Genomic DNA, 17,862 nt, shown 5'->3' on the forward strand with positions numbered 1-17,862 from the left:
CATTTTTTTGGTTCTTCACTAAAGAAGGGCCATTGCTCCATTAAATGAACTAACTAGATGTCATGACTAAAATAGCTTATTATCAGACCCTAAAATTAGATTTAAAAAGTTTATTAATGGAAGATGTTATGGGGGTATGAAAGAGGAGTGTCATTCACTCAAGAACCCCTTCAACTATGCACCGAGGGAAAAACGAAATTAACTTCAAATCTAAACGAACGATTGGCGTTCATTCAATGTGATTAATCGAGTGAGTAGCTGAGGCATTCTTTTCTCATGTTCACTTCTAGACTGCCCCTATTGTGAAAGTTTCATCATCTTGAAAGATTGTGATGACGAGTTCGAAACGCAAAAATGTCTGCCAATGGATGTTTAATTCGTGAAAAAAAATATGTTCGGCTCTACCCCGTACTTCATGCAAGGCTTTACTGATATAGAAGCGACTACGGGGATACAAACCGAGTGCGCCGAGGGAATCTTATTGAAAAGTAACTGTCATTCTAAAAAGGTTCCTTACAAGAGGGATCTGTACACTTAATCTATTGTTTTTTGTGTTAAATGAACTTAACGACTAGCAGTGTAACATTTCGTTACCTTTTTTTGACTTCTTCTTCAGTCGCTGAAAAGCTGGCCGTTGTCGAGAGGTTTTTTTGGAAGTTGGGGAAGTGCTTTAGTGGCCGTTGGCGTTGCAGAGAGGTTTAAACAAACCAAAAGGAGCCGGTGTGGAGAGGTGGCCGTTAGTGCAGGTTCGACTGTATGAATATAATAAAATGCTTTTCGCAATACATTGATTGTAAGGACCTGAGAGAATGTTATGTGTTGATATGTTCTAAAGGTACTGCTCAATCGAAGATTTTTCCTTTTAATTATCAACACAACGTCACGCGATCTTATGGCCGTGAAGTCATATAAACAACGTTGGTGAAATTATATATCTCCATGTCTCGTAAATGCAAGAAATTCGTTCGTTCTTTGCTTCTGAACGGTCTATTTTAGAATTTTTTTTTTCGATAAAGAGATATTTCTTGGTCATTTTGCCACGTATTTCATTAGTAGCTTTTGGTTAAAAGAATGTATTTTACAGTTTACATTATCGTGCTTTGGTAGCACGCGTTTATCTGGTAACCCCAACAAATCTGCCAAATGACTTTTACTGATTTGTATCTTAAATGTTTATTTCTCAGGAAAACCATAGGAGTAAAGCTCTGAATTGTTTTCCATCGAAAATCGGGCAAAGAAGTGAAAAACAGGCGGGACTGTACACCACAACTTTGATGGAGGCTGAACGTATCATGAACAAAACGTTTACGGCACAATGTAAATAAATGATTTTCTTCAAAGTTGCGTAACTTACAAGATGTCTTCGGTTATTGCGGCATGTTCCCCTCGGCCTGTCAGTAGTAGCAGTAGTAGTAGTAGTAGTAGTAGTGGTAGTAGTAGTAGTAGTAGTAGTAGTAGTAGTAGTAGTAGTAGTAGTAGTAGTAGTAGTAATAGTAGTAGTAATAGTAGTAGTAGTAGTAGCAGTAGCAGCAGCAGTAGTAGTAGTAGTAGTAGTAGTAGTAGTAGTAGTAGTAGTAGTAGTAGTAGTAGTAGAACTTTTATTTATGTGTCGCGAGAAAATCTAGCGCATAACACTAATTCGGGACACAAAGGGTAATAATGCTTTAAAAAGAAAGTAAGACACCTAAAACCTATTTACAAATAGAATTATTTACCTAACCTATTTATAAATTAAAAAAATTAAATTAAAATTATTTATCAATGTCATAGTCTCAAAATTAACTGTTACAAAGTATACATTTTTTGCAGCCATCATCAATTATGACAGTCAGGTACGTTCTCCCGGCTGATTTTAGTCTTAAATCCATGCAGACTATCTTCAGTGCGTAACTCTTTCGTAAATTTCGACCAGAGGAGAGGGCCATAGTGTCTAACAGAGTGCTTTCCATATATAATGGTATTAAATCGAGGAAATTTGAAATCTGAATTTCTTAAAGAGTATCTCCCATTGTTCTTTCGATAGGCTGTCAGGTTATTGCTAATTTTAGGATCCATATACACTGTAAACTGCTTTCGCAATAACTTCTCAAACAGCTTGTCGAGGGTTGGTAGAACTGTAGTTGGTCGGTAATTCTTTACTTCTTCTCTGTTTTTGCTCTTGTGGACAGCTACCCATTCCCCTCTCCCCTCGAAAGCGAAAGAGGATTGCAAACATATACTTTTTAAATATTTATAAAGCGTTTCGAGACTCTACAACAAAAAGGATCCGAGCCGCGAGAAACGGAATTTCATTACGGACTTCTCCACGAACCCACGAATTGGAAATAAAACCTTTCATTTAAATTTTGTACCTTTTGGGAAGTATACGTTCATTTTCACATTCCCACACAGATTAATGATCACCTCTACGCATCATGGAGAGAAATAAGGTATGCAAACAGACAAATTATTTTAAAAGAATCTGGCTCTGCCGTCTCATGAAGTAACAAAGATCGAGCCCGTGCGAAACAGCATGCCTTTTGAGTGACCTGGTACTGAGGGTTGGCCAATCCCAGCGTTCATTCTAACCCCAGTATTAGCAAAGTCGCGAATTTTGAATTTCTCTAAAAGTCATCGTGTCATTGAATCTGATAAGAGAAAAAACTTCGGACAGATCCTATCTCCTTTATTTCAAAAGGCACAAATAAGTCTTTCATATGTCACCTGGTGACAAAGGCTTTTTTCATGCAAGGACGATTGTATTTAATGACAAAAGGATTCGTTTGGTAGCATCGTCTAGTCCTCTCCAGCAAATCTCTCGGGAATAGCCTGATTGGTTAACAGATCAAATTCTATTGATTTCGGCAATGAGAGTGAGTTAAAAGACAAAGCAAAAGCTTCTCCGCTCATCATTTTGGCGCCTTTTTTACTCGGCTAGAGAATCCCAAGTCGAAGGTGGCATTGGTAAACGCTATTCTGCGAAAGAGAAAGGAGCAACACCATAGAAGTCGCCGAAGGTAAGAAAAGCTTCGATTAGGTTAAAACTTGGCATATTTTTATTCTGTAATCTCTAGTGAGAAACAGCCATGTAGAAAATGCTCCATTCTTGGCAGTGCCACATGATATGAGAGGGAGTGTCGATACACTCGAAGTCTCAATTTTTTTCTTTAAGCTTCATGAATGGCAAGAGATATGTTTGTCCAAAGAGTAGACTGTTTAAAAAGACAACCCTTAGGAGATAAACAAGTCGGCAGTGGCTTAGCGTGGTCTGTTCTGTTACATTTTTGGTCATCAGAGTGTTCAACCTGTTATGGACTCATGAGGCGCAGTCGACGCGGGCAGCGTTGTCTGTACTCTTATCGACAACAGCAATTGGCCAATCAGACTGCGGCTTTACCGCCGATTGTAGTTAAAAAAAATTATTATACTGAGGTGAAGCGAAATTTGCGCGTACCTAGTGCATTACGCTTTGCGGGAAATATTGTGTTGGTGTTGCTCCATAGCTTTCTGGAAACTACTTGGTGCAATAAAATGAGTAATACAATGACACTCTGTTCATTGGTGAGATCAGCTAGAGTCTATATTACAAGAATGCACAGAGCAGTGCCATAGCATGGAAAAATGCGTTTAATCGAACCAGATGAAGTCCATCACCTGAAAATTACTATCAGTATTGCAATCGAAAAGTTGGGATCCTCAACTGATTCACATCTCGACTCAAATGGCAAAACGTTTAGTTATCATAATCGATACGATGAACGTCTTTCACAGCAAAGATTCTCAAAGTAAACACTCAACAACTGAACCCAAGGGAAGTATGGGGAATTATTTCCCGAGGGAACAGATATCAAGTGATTTTTTTTAAAAAGTGCTCGGCATGATTACTTGCGAGTCAAATGTTCGTGGTGCTCTTTTCATAGGGACAAGTTAATAAGTTTTGTTCGCTAATTGAAGTGAGTCATAAACCAAAACAAGTAACACTTCCTCTTCCAATCAGAAAACGTATTTGAGAAGGGAGGCATAACGAAATATTGTTGTCGATAGTTGGAATTTTCTCCCAACGAACCGTTACCCGTGAAAGACGGTTTACCGAGTATCACCATTAAACGTTAACGGTGCTTGATTTAACGTGGCATGATATTTTTAGCATAACAATGTTTTAAACTCTTATGTAGTTCTGTTTCATTTATCATAAAATTTTCGATGTGCTCTCGTACTGTGTCTACCAATGTCCTCGTTGGGATAAAAAAGATATCCTTTAATACCCATGTGGTCTCTCAGAAAACAGTTTTCTTTCCCATGGGTTCTTTTTATATTTATTTTATTTTATTTAATCTTTATTTAAACACGATCAATTCATTAGCCTATAAAAATACATATCACATACGCTAAGATATTTAAAATTAAAAGTACATACTCTAACACTAAAGCTGTTTTCCGTGAATGCCGTGCGTTAGAGTTAAAGAATGTCATTGATCTTACGTTTAAATAACCCCAGAAACTCTGTGTTCCTTATATCGCGTGGTAGACTGTTCCATAATGTGGCGCCATTGTAGCTAAAGCTTTTTCTGTAATAATCAGTCGTTGAATTATCATCATCATAATCTTTTTTCTAAAAGATGTTCATCGAACTGATCATGATAACAAGTGAACGCTTTACTAGTGTAAAGCGAAGAACTTTCTAGTCTCGCACGTCTTGCGCCTTAAAACTGCGGCAAATTTTTTGTGCCAAGCCGAAAAGCTTCCCAAACTTGTTTTGTCTCTTTGGATCTTCGAGATATCCGCGGATATTTTTACATTTCCACATTTCCACACAGAGATATGACCTGCCTGGTACATCAAGGACAAAAAAAAGGTTTGCAAACGTACACTTTTTGACGAAATTTGCAAAGTCTTTGTTTATTATTTATCTCGACTGTCGATGACGAACAAACAACTTGCCTCCATAGGGACAAGGGCCCAGTTGTTCGAAGACGATCAGCGTTAAATTTTTTAATCCAGGTTACTTTATTTCTCTCTGCAAGAGCTTTTTTGGTATTTTTTTAAGAGTATCCAATCATCGAACTTTAGACTAAAAAAATCATGCTGTTTTTTTTTTCTTTGAATGCTTTCAGGTGTGAAATCAAATTTCACACTAATCCTGGGTTATATTAATAACCTAGCTTTGTGGTATATGTTCAGTTTTACAAGATCAAAATTTGTACTATTATTAACACTCAGCTTTTGCTTGTTTGCTATGTTCATCCGCCGGATGGATAACAAAGTACATAATATCTGTTCTCTTGGGAAACAGTTGATTTCTTTCCTGGCCTTCGAATCTCAATGTTTCCCTCGGGAGCAGACATTAACTGCATATTTCTTGATGGTACGAATTCAAGCGCAAGAACTGTGTGAAGACCAGGATGCATTGGACGATTTTCGTGTTTGCATCCTGTTCATTTGGCCTGGTCCTAACGGCTAAAAGTACGTTTGAGTTCAATTTGTTTTTTACTGAAGCGTTATATGGCATTCTTAAATCTGAAATTTAGAGCTTAGCTTCTCTTTCACAATTACGTATACCGTCAAATAATCACGAAAGCACAAACCGGCTGTTAAAAGTTGATTAGCATCCAAAGGCTTCCGAAAAAAAGTTTCACGACTGGGTCCAACACGAGCGTCCAGTAGACTTTTTAGGGCTTGTTAATTTTCATTGTAACTTGAAAGAGTGGTGGAAGAAACGTGTTCTCAACTAAGTATGCTTTTCCCCTATACTCCTGGGGCGTCTGCATTTGAGTATGGCCTCGTTACCTGTTTAGTTGGTGCATCCACGAGAGATACACCAGAAGTAGTTGTGTAATTTGCACACTCATTTATTCCACTTTCAGACAGTTTCTTACTATTTCTTTTCTTATAATTCCGAAAAATGGAGCCCAATGTTGTCTTTGTTGAAAGATACATATGGTTCATACGATCCATTCACACCGTGAGGACTCGTTCCTCTATAATTTCTCAAGAAAGTGGCAGGTTTTACTGAGGAAAATTCGTCCGTTTAGGAAAAAAACAATATCGTCCACAAGGATTTCTCGGTCGCCCAGCTTCTCCGGAAAACTAAACCGAGAAACCTTATAGACGAGGTGAGAACAAACAACCTCACTCGTCCCCGGTTGCCTGTAACTTTCCATTCAGAAACTTTCTTGAAAACGGCAACTTTAGCTTGAGCTTATATCCACAAAATGAAAACAAACCATGGGAATTCTAAAAATGCCGCCAATTTACCATGGTAATGTTGCTATAGAAACATTGTCCTGCCCGTTCCTTTGCGCGCGTAAAGTTTCTTGCGTATTACAAGCATGTGCACTCATTTTACCGCTCTGTTCCTTGTCTTTATAACTTTTGCGCATGTACAGACTTTTTGAACGCTGCGTTCCTATTGTGGAACTTATTTCTCAACTTTTTGTCATTACATACCTAGTTATTTACTTAAAGTTGCCATCATGTAACAAAAGGAGGAAAATTGACGGAATTTACAGGCAGCCACTTGTGAATGTTATAATGATGATAATGATGATAATAATAATAATAATAATAAGAAGAAGAAGAAGAAGAAGAAGAAGAAGAAGAAGAAGAAGACGAAGAAGAAAATAATTTATATAGCGCCATTTTTCATGAGCTCAGTGGCTTATGTTAACAATATTTCGAGCTGACAGTATTTAAAATTTTGACTCACTCTCTAGGGGACCATAGATTACAAAGTCCGGCGATAAGTCAAATCAGAAGGTTAGAAAAGTCAGCTGGCCAATGTTAGGCAACCTTAATGGAGAAGCCGACGCTTGGGATCTTTCCAGATTGTTTCCAGGAGATATCTTGAAAAGTTAATCGCACAAAATTACAGACTTTAACTTTTGGGCATCTAATGAGAATGAAGGACGGTCGAGGGTGATTACACACTGACAAAGCTGTTAATCTTCTACCTCCCCTGATACCTCTCTTGGCTTTTCCAGTTACACAGGCAGGTTAAGGGCAAAACTAAGCGCTTACCTTATTACCTAAAACGAGCTCGTGAAAATTAATATCAACTTGTTCCAAAAATTTTCCATTTGCAAAAGCAACTTACAGCAATAGGGATCGCTATGTTGGTGGCGGTTGCATCGCCAGAAATCGAGGACATTTTGCTCCCGCATTCATTGGTCAGCGGATTGGAGTCGGATGAAAACAAAGATAATGGTTAGGACAAGTTCCATATTAAATATGGAGTGATTTAAGTTCTGTGGACCTTCTTTATGGAGAAAAAAGGAAAAACAAATAGCTTTGAACATATCTCTCGGTATGTTTAAGGCAGAGCGACTTATAACAATTTGCTGTCTGATGTAATTCAAGGGACAATCTGTACAATGCTTCAATGTCCATTTAAACTAGCTTTATTTGTAATCGTTCACGGATGTCAGACATTTTGGAAATTGTAGCTTAAACCACTTGCATTAAATTATGGGAAAATCTAGGCAAATCTTACTTGAAAAGGGCTTTTTCTCCCAGTTGAAAACACAGTTCAACGAACGTACGATACAGATCTCTTTGATCTGCTTCCTAATTTTCGCGCGAGAAAATAAATTTGTTCAAGGAAACTTTAGTATGAGAGGGTCTGGATTGAGTTTATTTCCCGTCAAACATTGCTGAATAAGAAAAACAAATATGGCGACAGTTTAAAGGTTTCGCAGAGGGTTTTTCTTTTAACGCTTTCCCTTCTGGTGCGTTCTCAAGGATGGTCTCAGATCACAGACTCCACAGAGAAAAAATAGCAATTTTCAAGCTCTTTTGGAAGTATCTTATTGTCAAGAAATGTCTCTTTTTATGGACGATTTGCTTACTTCGAACTTCCCTTTATTCAATGCGAGTCGGAGCTAGTTGACTTCTAAGTTGGAGGGTTGCTCTTCAAATCGACGATCCTTTGCCATGGATTACGCTATATTTGAAACAGACTAGAGGTAATGGCTAGCCTCGAATATCGAACATTGCTGACATGGCTGAAAGTAAGTAGACAAACAGCTTTTGCTGTTTTTATGCTAGAAGTACAGCTTAATCTCTACTGAACTTGTTTCGAGTCGGAGCTAGAGAATACTCTGACTCGTATTTGTTGTATTTTGGATTTTTGTGGAAATCCCATACATTTCCTTACACGATTTCGCCGCCATTAACTCCTCAATACGCACAAAAGAACCCACACACTCCTCGAAAAGAGTTGGGCACGTAGTGCCCGGTGTTGGGGTCTATCTTTTTGCAGTGTCTTTCCAGGGCGAATTGCACTAACCCTTCAAAACAAGCAAACTGTATAACTTATATCGGATTTCTGTAGTTTTTTTCTTCCTTTTTAATAAATGTAATATACTGAGTTAATTCTCCTTGGTATTAAAGACGCGTGGCAGCAAACATCATGGCCTTACTCAACACAACTTTATTTCGCTGAGTAATTTGGGTATTTGTATAATTTGCGAGGCACTATGGGTACTCATTCAATACATTAAAGTGAATGATTATTATGGTATACGTTAACTGAATGGTTGTCAGAAAGCAAAGTAATTGAGAGTTAGCTCTCCAAAATCTTATGAGAGTTATCGTTCTTTTTAAAAAAACATGTCTTGTACTGATTTGATATTATACCACGAAAAAGCACGTAACGTTTTCTGTTGATAGCTACACTCATTCTTGACTTGAGAGTATTTAAATGTGTTTTTGCATGTTTTACCAATATCTGTCAAAGTACTTATTTGGTTAACTGAATGTATACTAACAAGGAAAAGTTTTCGCATGTTGTCTGACTTTAATCGTCAAGATAATTTGGATATATCAACAAAGTTGAAATGGTAAATTGACCACAGTAATGATTATAAAAGCTGACGTTTCGAGCGTTAGCCCTTCGTCGGAGCGAATAGAGGAATTGTGGGTTGTGTGTGCTTTTAAAGGCAGAAAATGGAGCTACGTTATTGGTGGGAATATGGCAACAAAGGTGTTCTCGGAATCAGTCACCTAGTCTTCTACCTGTTTCGCCTATGTATATCTTTTTGCAATAAGTGCAAGTTATGCAATAGATTACAATGGCGGAGGTGCATGTGAAGTGATCAGTGATCTTAATGGATCGTTTAGGTCCCGATATTTTATCAGTGTTGCGAATAAAAGGACACATTTTGCATCAGGCATGAGTGCATTTAAAAGTGCCTGGTTGATCATTAGTCTGAAAAGAACTTCTGGCCAAAAAATTGCCTATGTTTTTGTCAAGTCTGAATGAAATGAGGGGAGGCTGCAAAAGATAGTGCTTGTCTCTGGATCATTTTGAAGTAATTTAAAGTTTTTAAGAATGATGGATTTCACTGAGTGATGGAAAGGAATGACAAGGACACATCGAAACCAGTCGCTAGACATTTTAATTTACCTAATCATTCTAAGCAACATATGGCAAACTGCGGTCTTTCCTTACACTTAGGTAGCACGGAAAGCCATAAAACTCTTGAGCAAAAGCTCATTTTTCAAACCGGCAGTCTAAATCCCACAGGATCAATGAAAGCTTTTCATTCCAATAATTTATTCTTGTTTTTCTCATTGCAATGTTCCCACCAATAACGTAGCTCCATTTTCTGCCTTTAAAAGCACACACAATCCACAATTCCTCTATTCGCTCCCACGAAGGGCTAACGCTTGAAACGTCAGCTTTTGTAATCGTTATGGTGGCTAATTTACCATTTCAACTTTGTTGATATATCCAAATTATTTCGTTACTCCCACCGACGCAGCCCCAAACAGTTTCTTTCAAAACTATCAGCCTTTAATCGTCAAGGTTTTTCTTTAATGTAAATTTAAACCTGTCATATTTGTTCATATTTTTATATTTTTTTTTAGCTTTTTTGACCTAAGAAGCTCATTGTGACAACCAATTCGTGCTTTTTGCAATCGTGAGCAAAGTATACAGGAAATTGATAATTTAAATTTATTCAAGCAAATAAAGTAACTCTGCAGTAAAAATGTGTCCTGATTTCTCTATCTGGTGACTTAAAAAGCCCCACTGTGGGATTTTTGTTTGGATGGACAGGGAGATGGGTTGAATCAATTCATTTTCCACATATATAACCACTTATTCCTTCACTGAATAATGTATTTGCAGCAGAATTCCTTAATAGAATGGGCTGAAAACTGAAAAATAATTGACGCAATTAAGAATTCAATACAAAAAGAGTATAAGACTGGAGTTTTCTAAAGAATGAAAGAAAATAGAGCTAAAAGAGGGCGGATGCAAAGTTCAGTTAAAGTAAAAAATCGTTTGGCCTCGAGCAACAACTTTCTCTGTATTGGTCTTCAGGACCAATCTTACAATTACATTTCGCAGTTTGTTTGGGACAAGACAGCAACAAGTCACATAACACGAGAAGCCCACTTAATTACGAATGTGGTCCAATACTCAGAAACAATTTACAATACACCTCTTGAATAAAGCCCTTGAAGTAAAAAATTTGATTAATCGCAGCACTGCATTCATTCAGGAGAAGCTACTCACTGAGAGCAAAACTTGTCAGAGTTTTGTTACATCCTTTGCCAACAAACAGACGTTAACATCATGAAGACTTACAGTTTTTTTGTTAGTTTTATCTTCGCCATTGCCATGGCGAATGGATTTAGCACAGAAGAACACGTAAAACGTTTCTTTTGCCCTGAGCATAGAGCACTTCTGCCAGATTTGACCAGCTTACAGATCGAAGACAAGAATGCTGGGGCACGTGTTCCACAAAACGATGATTCTACCCGGTGTCTTGCCCACTGTGAGCCAGACTGCAAAAAGTTAGACGCGCCAGAATTTTTAACGGTAAGAAAATTTCTATTTCTTAATTTTTATTTATTGGTTCTGACGAAGGTTGCAATGCACTCCAATTTTTTAAGTCTAATGAACGCGAGTTTTACAAGATTTCTAGTCTAAGACACTATACATGGCGTTGGTGCTGCGCCTCTTTGGTGAAACCCATGAAAACTATAGGTATCGAATTTTCAAAAGTTCTTCAAGTTGATGCATTTTTAGTTCCTCCTGAAAAGTTTCGATCTCTATCAGTAACATTCTTGGTCTTCTAAAAGTCTCCTCTTGTTTTTATTGAACAGAAAAACGCCAGCTTCCATGAATTCCAAGAGATGACAATCAACTATGTTCTGGCTTCTGCTGTCATCTTTAACAAAAGTCCATTGAACAAATGCCAGTTTATGTTGCTGTACTTGTTTGATTGCTGCCGAAGTTGTAACGCAGTCTACAAAAAATGTATGGATCGAGATGGCGCTTTATACGGCGGTCCAGAGCATTGTTATCGTGAATCCTATAAATGCATGTGCATATGCATGGACAAGAAGACCTTAAGTTCCCGAAGAACTGTTTCAACTTTTCCTATGCTTCAGCATTCATATGCTGAGGAGTGTATCTTACCCATTCACTTTATTTCCCCCAATCAGTTCATCAACTGCATTGTACTTTGTTAGCGTTGCTTTGCAGTTTAAATCTCGAGAGCTTCAAGTACTTGCTTCCTTGTAATGAAGTTGTTGTAACCTGTTGTCAAAATAAATGCTTGAAAATAAATTTGTTTTTGTCCCTAAAATGACTGAGCAAATAAAAAAATTACTTAAATGAAAAAGTATATGGAAATTTATATAAAAAGCTCTTCTTCTTTTAACCTCTCATCAAGTGCACCCTTTAGATACTTTTTGAAGCAGTTGTACTCTATTTAAACACACAAAAAAACAACAACAAAAAACACTTTATCTCAGTTTGACTAAAATGCACCATTTTTCCTCGGAACAGAGTGATATGCCCATCGAATGCAGGGAAACATCGACAAAGTGATATCTTTCTTAACTATCTAATTTAGTACAATCCCGATTGCTAAAATGCCCTCGCACAAACCTATACAATCTATGAATTTACTTGATATTCAAGAACACCTTTATTATTTTTTGCTGCCTTGAACCCTTTAAGGGAATAATAGAAAAAGGTGGCTTATGGATTGTAATAAACAAGATTGACTTGCTTGTTCTTAATACCAAACTGTTGAAGCAATATTACTGTGCACGGATGAACTTAATCTTGTTGCAGGCGATATTAATGTTACTTTTTAAAGTTCAGGTTGGACGTGTTCATAAAATTGAAACTGATTATACCGGGTCTTGTGGCTCAAGAATGATAAATATTGACAATAGACGCACCAAGTCAACTTCTGATGGTAGATCTTGTTTTTTGTTGTTTCCTATGATGCATATGGGCTCAGTGATAAATAGTTGAGATAGATATCAATAACATTCCAGTACATGCTAGCTCTCAAAACTAAAATGTCACACTTCGTTTATCTCAAGAGGTTTCCGGTCTTGTACTGTGCATGCCAGAATTAATAACATCAAATAACGTTTTTTAAGTAGATCGGTAATTTGGTGACAAATATAAGTTAGTTTTCAAGAGATAACTGGAAAAAAGCCAAGAAAAAGTCACACATGATATAATAAGGAAAAACAATCGCAAACAAGGTGGTATTAATCTTAGCTTAAAACGAACTTTTTTGAAATATCTCATTTTTGACACAATTAACAAAATCGCGAATAAAAATGTTACTTTTTAAAGTTTGTATTCATCATTTCGTGTGTAAACAGCATTAAGAAAAAGCTTGCAAGTACATGATAATATTTCATTGTTCAAGTAAAGTTATGCATGGTTGATCCTCCCCGAATAGCCAATCAAAATGAAGTCACACTTAGTCAGGACATTACACGTACTGTTTATGCGATATAAAAGGTTTTTCACCCACCTAAACTCATTCAGTGTGTGGTTCGTTTTCTCGGACACATGTTCCAGTTGACATACTTCTTTCTCACCTTCCAGAATGAAATCGTATTTTTTATTTACTTTTTGGCTGCTTTGCTGTCGGCTACCCGAGGCCATTACGCTTTGGGAGATTTGTTAAACGACGAAGCGTTTGAAGCCCTCGAAGATATACGAGATGAACCCCGGCTGCCGAGGCTTAACGAAGCGCTTATTGATGCGCCAATGGTTCAAGAAGACAGTCATAATATGACCTGTGACTGTGACAGCGAGTGTGACAAGCTTCACGTGAGCAGGCTGCCGCACGATGTTCAGGTAGGTGGTTACCGCAAGGAAACGTTTCTGCATTCAAGAAAAGTCTAAGTATTGTGATACACTTCAAATCTTATAAATGCGCTTGAGCAATAAATACCAACGGAAAAATTAGACAACTCGGACTTTTTCTTTTAAAATCTGTTTCAACCCTCTTTCCATAATTTGTATATACTGTAGTTATATGTTGTTAGGGCGTAGGCAGAGTGCGTTCAGTTCACCAAGTGAGGTGAGTCAGGCTGTTTTATTGTTATACATCTTTCTTTTAGTTAGCAAGGGAGTGTATGTATGATGCACGATCCTTGCAGTAGAGAGCACTATTTATGCAATAGTGAAAATCAGACCTGAAAAAAATCAGGCCTGTACGGAAGGGAGTGTATATCATGCACCTTATGACCCTCCTACATGTAATTGCGCTCCTCAAGAAGTATCAGTGATGGCTCTCATCCAATGTCTTTTTATTAACATGCAGGACGAAGAAAAATACCTCAGCTGCGAAAACTACCTACTGTTATGCCCTGATGCTGCTGCCATGTATCTGCCACGCCTCCCTGGTGCAAATGACCCAGCCAAGAAGTATGTGTGCAAACAAGTGTTCGACTGCTACCGAAGTTGTAACCAGCATTTTTACTCTTGTATCAGAGACTCTGGCAACAACTATGGTCTGTGCATGCGCGGGGCTTATAAATGTATGTGCGACTGTATTGATAACAAATCCTTCAACGAACTCCCTCACAAGCCCTGAGTCCGCCACTGAACTTTGTAACAGACACTGCTACCATTATCCTGTAATGTGACTCTCTTCAGTTGGAGTCTATCAATTTGTCTGCTTTGTGTTGGCGTTGTTCTCCACTCTAAGCCTTCCAGAAAAACTTTGTATTTTTAATTTGTTTTTCAGTGTTGTAACTTGTTTATTCGAACTATCAATTAAAACAATAATAATTATTAAAAACTGGATCATTGGATAATGCAATTCAAGACTTTTTATTGGCTTAACCATTATGGTATATGAGCCGATATACCATGATCTAATATCTGTACATTGTAACATCCGGTTTCTTCTCACAAAATAAAGTCGAGAAGATTTGTCCAATATCTTGGGGGCGCTTTTTTTAATAAAACAATTATTCCACTTGTGCTTGTTGGATATGGGATGATTATAGCCAACTCGATGCTACGCGCCTTGTTGGCTATCTATCATCTCATATCCAACGCGCGCTCGTGGAATAATTGTTAATTATAAAATATATTAGTCTCTTTATCATTTTGATTTTCAAATTATGAAGCCAACATTTGACTTAGATGATGAAGACGTGACAACAATTTTCCTCTGGATCTTGTATTCCATTCACTATACCAACCCTTTCCCTGCTTTCTAGCTCATCAGCTGCTTGTCAGAATGTGGTAATGAGAACCCCTCTCATATGAGGTAATTGAGCTTGATGAAACAATAACCATGTGTCAGAATTCTGCATTGCTTGCATACAAAAAAAATTAGGTATTCTATTGAAAAAGGCAATACTTTCCACGTTTAAGCCAAGGTTAAGACAAAAACGAAATTTATAAAGCAATGATGAAGCTGCTGTAGCAGCGGAGAAGTGCGCATGCACACAACCAAATTAAAACTGTGAAGGACAGTTTACATTTATCGGATAGTCGATCATTTCATATCAAAAGCTTTCTTTTGGCTGGGAAAAAAGCCTTTGGGGAAAAATACAATTGTAAAACGTAACTTTATGGAACCAGTTTGACTTTAAACTAAAACGGTTTAATTGATACAATGTAATGTCGTAAGCGAAGTCCGTTGAACTCTCGGATTGGCAATTAACCCGTGCTTCTATTTGGGTGAGAAGAGCAGTGGTTTTTAGGCATTGTTGGTTCCGAGAGGTTTTGAAAGAAAACGTTTGGAGCCCTTTCAAGTTATAAAAGATGCAGATAACTAAAACAGGATGTTATATCTTTATTACATAAGTGCTCAAAAGAACACAGATCAATATTATATCCATAAAGATCGTTTGATGTACTTCATTGGGTTCATAAGCGAGACAGAATGCGATAAAAAAAAATTTAAAAAAAATTAAAAAAAAAACATAATAATATTTTCAAAGCGCATACTGAACAACTCCGACAGTTTTAGCAAAAACAAAAACAGAAGTACTAGTTTTTTCGATGCATTTTGCCCTGCTAACAGCTTTCGACAAATAGCATCTGATTTAGCAAAATGATTGCAATAAATTATTAATGTTGATTTCTCATAACTTTGAAGGCGGTCGCTCAGCCAGGATTTGGTGCCATCCCCGATCATAATTAGTTGTTTTTATGTCCTTAGGCCGGGCAAGCCCCTGCCCGAAAGCTCTCTTCCAAGGAGAAGTTGTGGGAAAGTATATTGAGGAATCAAAGCTTAACATGCATCTTAAAATGGAGTTTTTATTGATGTACTGTTGGGTTTTATTTGCATTTCTAATCCACGAAGTTGACTGCGGTGATAATGAGAACGTTAGAAAAACTACAACACTCTCTCATTTGCATGATAATGCAGAGAAACTACAAAAGCAAAAATTGACGACAACCCAGCCAAGCTCGATGATACTAGACATGACCCAGAAGAAGGCATTACTTGCAACTGCAGAGATCTCTGTTCTGAACAGCACCCAGCTAGAGGTGAATATTCCCTTTTATCAGCTGTTTCATTTCGTTTTCTAATTAGTTTCGAGTCCTGATATAAATGCATCATAAAATGAGTATTCCAATCATTTATAAAGTAAGGTAATAAATTTCATTTGACATACGTATTGAAAATCAAAGACAGCCATGATCCTCGCGGCAATTTTTTAGTTTTAGGCTTCTTTTCCGCAATTGCGAAATTTGCAGCTCACCTGCGAGGGTCATGGAATTATTTGGTTAATAAAACATCAAAATTAACATTACTAAAAATCAATTTGATATTTTCTTATTACAGACTTGTTTGGATCGAGAACAACCCAATTTTCCGCAAGGAGAGTGCAAGAATCGACATCGATAAGACGCCCTATCTAGCAAGTTGCTTTTTATTCTGCTGTTGAAATTGCAACGTGGATTATCCCAGATGTGTGCAGAAAGTTTCCAGGGAGTACTGTTTGAAGGCAGCTTATGACTGTGCTGGTGCAAAACTGAAGGAAAGTTCATTTCAAATAACTATCAAAGGATGGTAAATTTATAACTTAGGAAGTGTTCCCCTGGAGAATTGCTTTTACTTGTCTGAGTATTTTTCGAAATAAGTTATCAATTCTGGCCAATAAATAAGTGTGCGGTTCCTACGTGATTCTGCTTATTGAGTAAAAGACAATCTACTCCCTTTTTTGTTCCGATTTGAAAAAATGAAAAAATAAAGGAAAGTTTTTATCGTATAATCTTTTTGTGGCTTTACCGCGCGCAATAGCCCATTGCATCCTATTTACAAGAAAAAAAATGTTCGAAATTTTCAAAATTTAGTCCATGGTCGCATAGTAAAATACTTATACACTGAGTTATGTCGGGCCAGACGGAAAAATACTTTGCTCTCTTTCATGACGCACAAACCTCGCTGTGCTCGGTCCGTACTTCATGACATCAAGCCAAATATTTTCTCGCCTGACCCTCCCAGTCAGTCAATAAGTACACAGTACTTTAGAGCCTATTTAGTAGGACAGTTTAGACAGTGTTCACAAGTGGGTAGACAGGATTCAGCAGTAGAAGTGAGTGTTTAGCAGCATAAGTCAATGATAAGTATTGAGTGAGAATAAAAGTGTGAGAGCTTAAGAGAATAACCAGAATTAAACAGATTAACTAAAATTGGATGCAAATAGAATCGAATGCGTATCAGAGAACCAATATATTTCTTTTAAAGAAGACAGTTCGAGAGTCCTTGCAGACTTTCGCTGGGCGTGGCACGGTCCGCAGCTAATTCCCTCCAATTGCAACATACTTAGCAAATTACATCCTAACATGTTTGGCAGAGGACATTTGGTCGCTGAAAATATCATAATGTCGAATAGGGCGTGATGAACAGAATAGAGAGAGAGAAGTAACCAAATTATTTCATTTGAGCCTAATATTTCAGTGAATTTTGCCATCTTGATTTCATCTCAGATGCGAAATATGGTTACGCTGCAACATAAGTTAAACGTTTATTGAGCCAAATACAAACCGAATGTGCAAACCAAAGACAACCTTCTTTAATAAGGTAAGAAAATGGATTGGGTTTGTGGAGCCACCAGGTCTGAAGCAGTTCTGGAAAACGACAAGCTGAGTTGTGGTCTGATGATTCATATTTCTATTAGTTTACTGGCATTGTAAACGATCGGTTTCTGACCTATCAGAAGATGCATAATGCCTCTGTAAGAGCTAAATTAGAAAATTGCTAGAAACAGCTTAAGGTGTTTGGAGACAGTTTTCTGAGACGCCTACCGACTATTTTGATGTAAGGCCTCGCCGCTGAGAGAATTTAAGCACATAAAATCCAACCGTTTCAAAATTATGATTCTGCCAATTGTTCAGTATTTATGGTAGTTCTCCTTGTTGTCTACCACGCATTTTTCCTTGTATTAATTGGGAGAATTCAATGTTACATCATATTGTTGCTATTTTTCTTAGTTTATTCTCAGAAAGTTCCTGCTTGATGTTGTATCGATACTGTGGAGAGAAATTACTTTTTAGTCAATCCAGGGATTGCAAGGGTTAATAATACAATATTAACATTTAGTAGTTGCAGCAGTAATTATCATATACCTCTATACCAGTGATAA

General features: G+C 37.4%; 3 protein-coding genes and 1 long non-coding RNA gene across 50 annotated transcripts in view; 3 read left to right on the top strand and 1 right to left on the bottom strand.

Annotated features, from left to right (window-relative positions):
* LOC148738184 (uncharacterized) overlaps window positions 1-17,862 on the bottom strand; it is a 103,072-nt gene that overhangs the window by 10,495 nt on the left and 74,715 nt on the right. The window lies entirely within an intron of this gene.
* LOC148738186 (uncharacterized) lies at window positions 30-1,965 on the top strand. Its single transcript, XR_015997027.1, has 2 exons — window positions 30-746; window positions 1,185-1,965. It is a non-coding gene; the product is annotated as an uncharacterized LOC148738186 (long non-coding RNA).
* On the top strand, window positions 7,613-16,400 carry LOC148738187 (uncharacterized). The gene is made up of 5 exons (XM_088750269.1): window positions 7,613-7,985; window positions 12,848-13,102; window positions 13,572-13,788; window positions 15,429-15,760; window positions 16,059-16,400. The coding sequence occupies exons 1-5, from the start codon at window positions 7,944-7,946 to the stop codon at window positions 16,119-16,121; spliced, it is 909 nt and encodes a 302-aa protein (XP_088606395.1). The 5' UTR covers window positions 7,613-7,943; the 3' UTR covers window positions 16,122-16,400.
* LOC148738188 (uncharacterized) lies at window positions 7,995-12,588 on the top strand. Its single transcript, XM_088750290.1, has 2 exons — window positions 7,995-10,804; window positions 11,092-12,588. Exons 1-2 carry the CDS (start codon window positions 10,559-10,561, stop codon window positions 11,458-11,460), a joined length of 615 nt encoding a protein of 204 aa, XP_088606416.1. The 5' UTR covers window positions 7,995-10,558; the 3' UTR covers window positions 11,461-12,588.

Source organism: Stylophora pistillata, chromosome 2 (genome assembly GCF_964205215.1).
Source record: "Stylophora pistillata chromosome 2, jaStyPist1.2, whole genome shotgun sequence".
NCBI classification, from domain to species: domain Eukaryota; kingdom Metazoa; phylum Cnidaria; class Anthozoa; order Scleractinia; family Pocilloporidae; genus Stylophora; species Stylophora pistillata.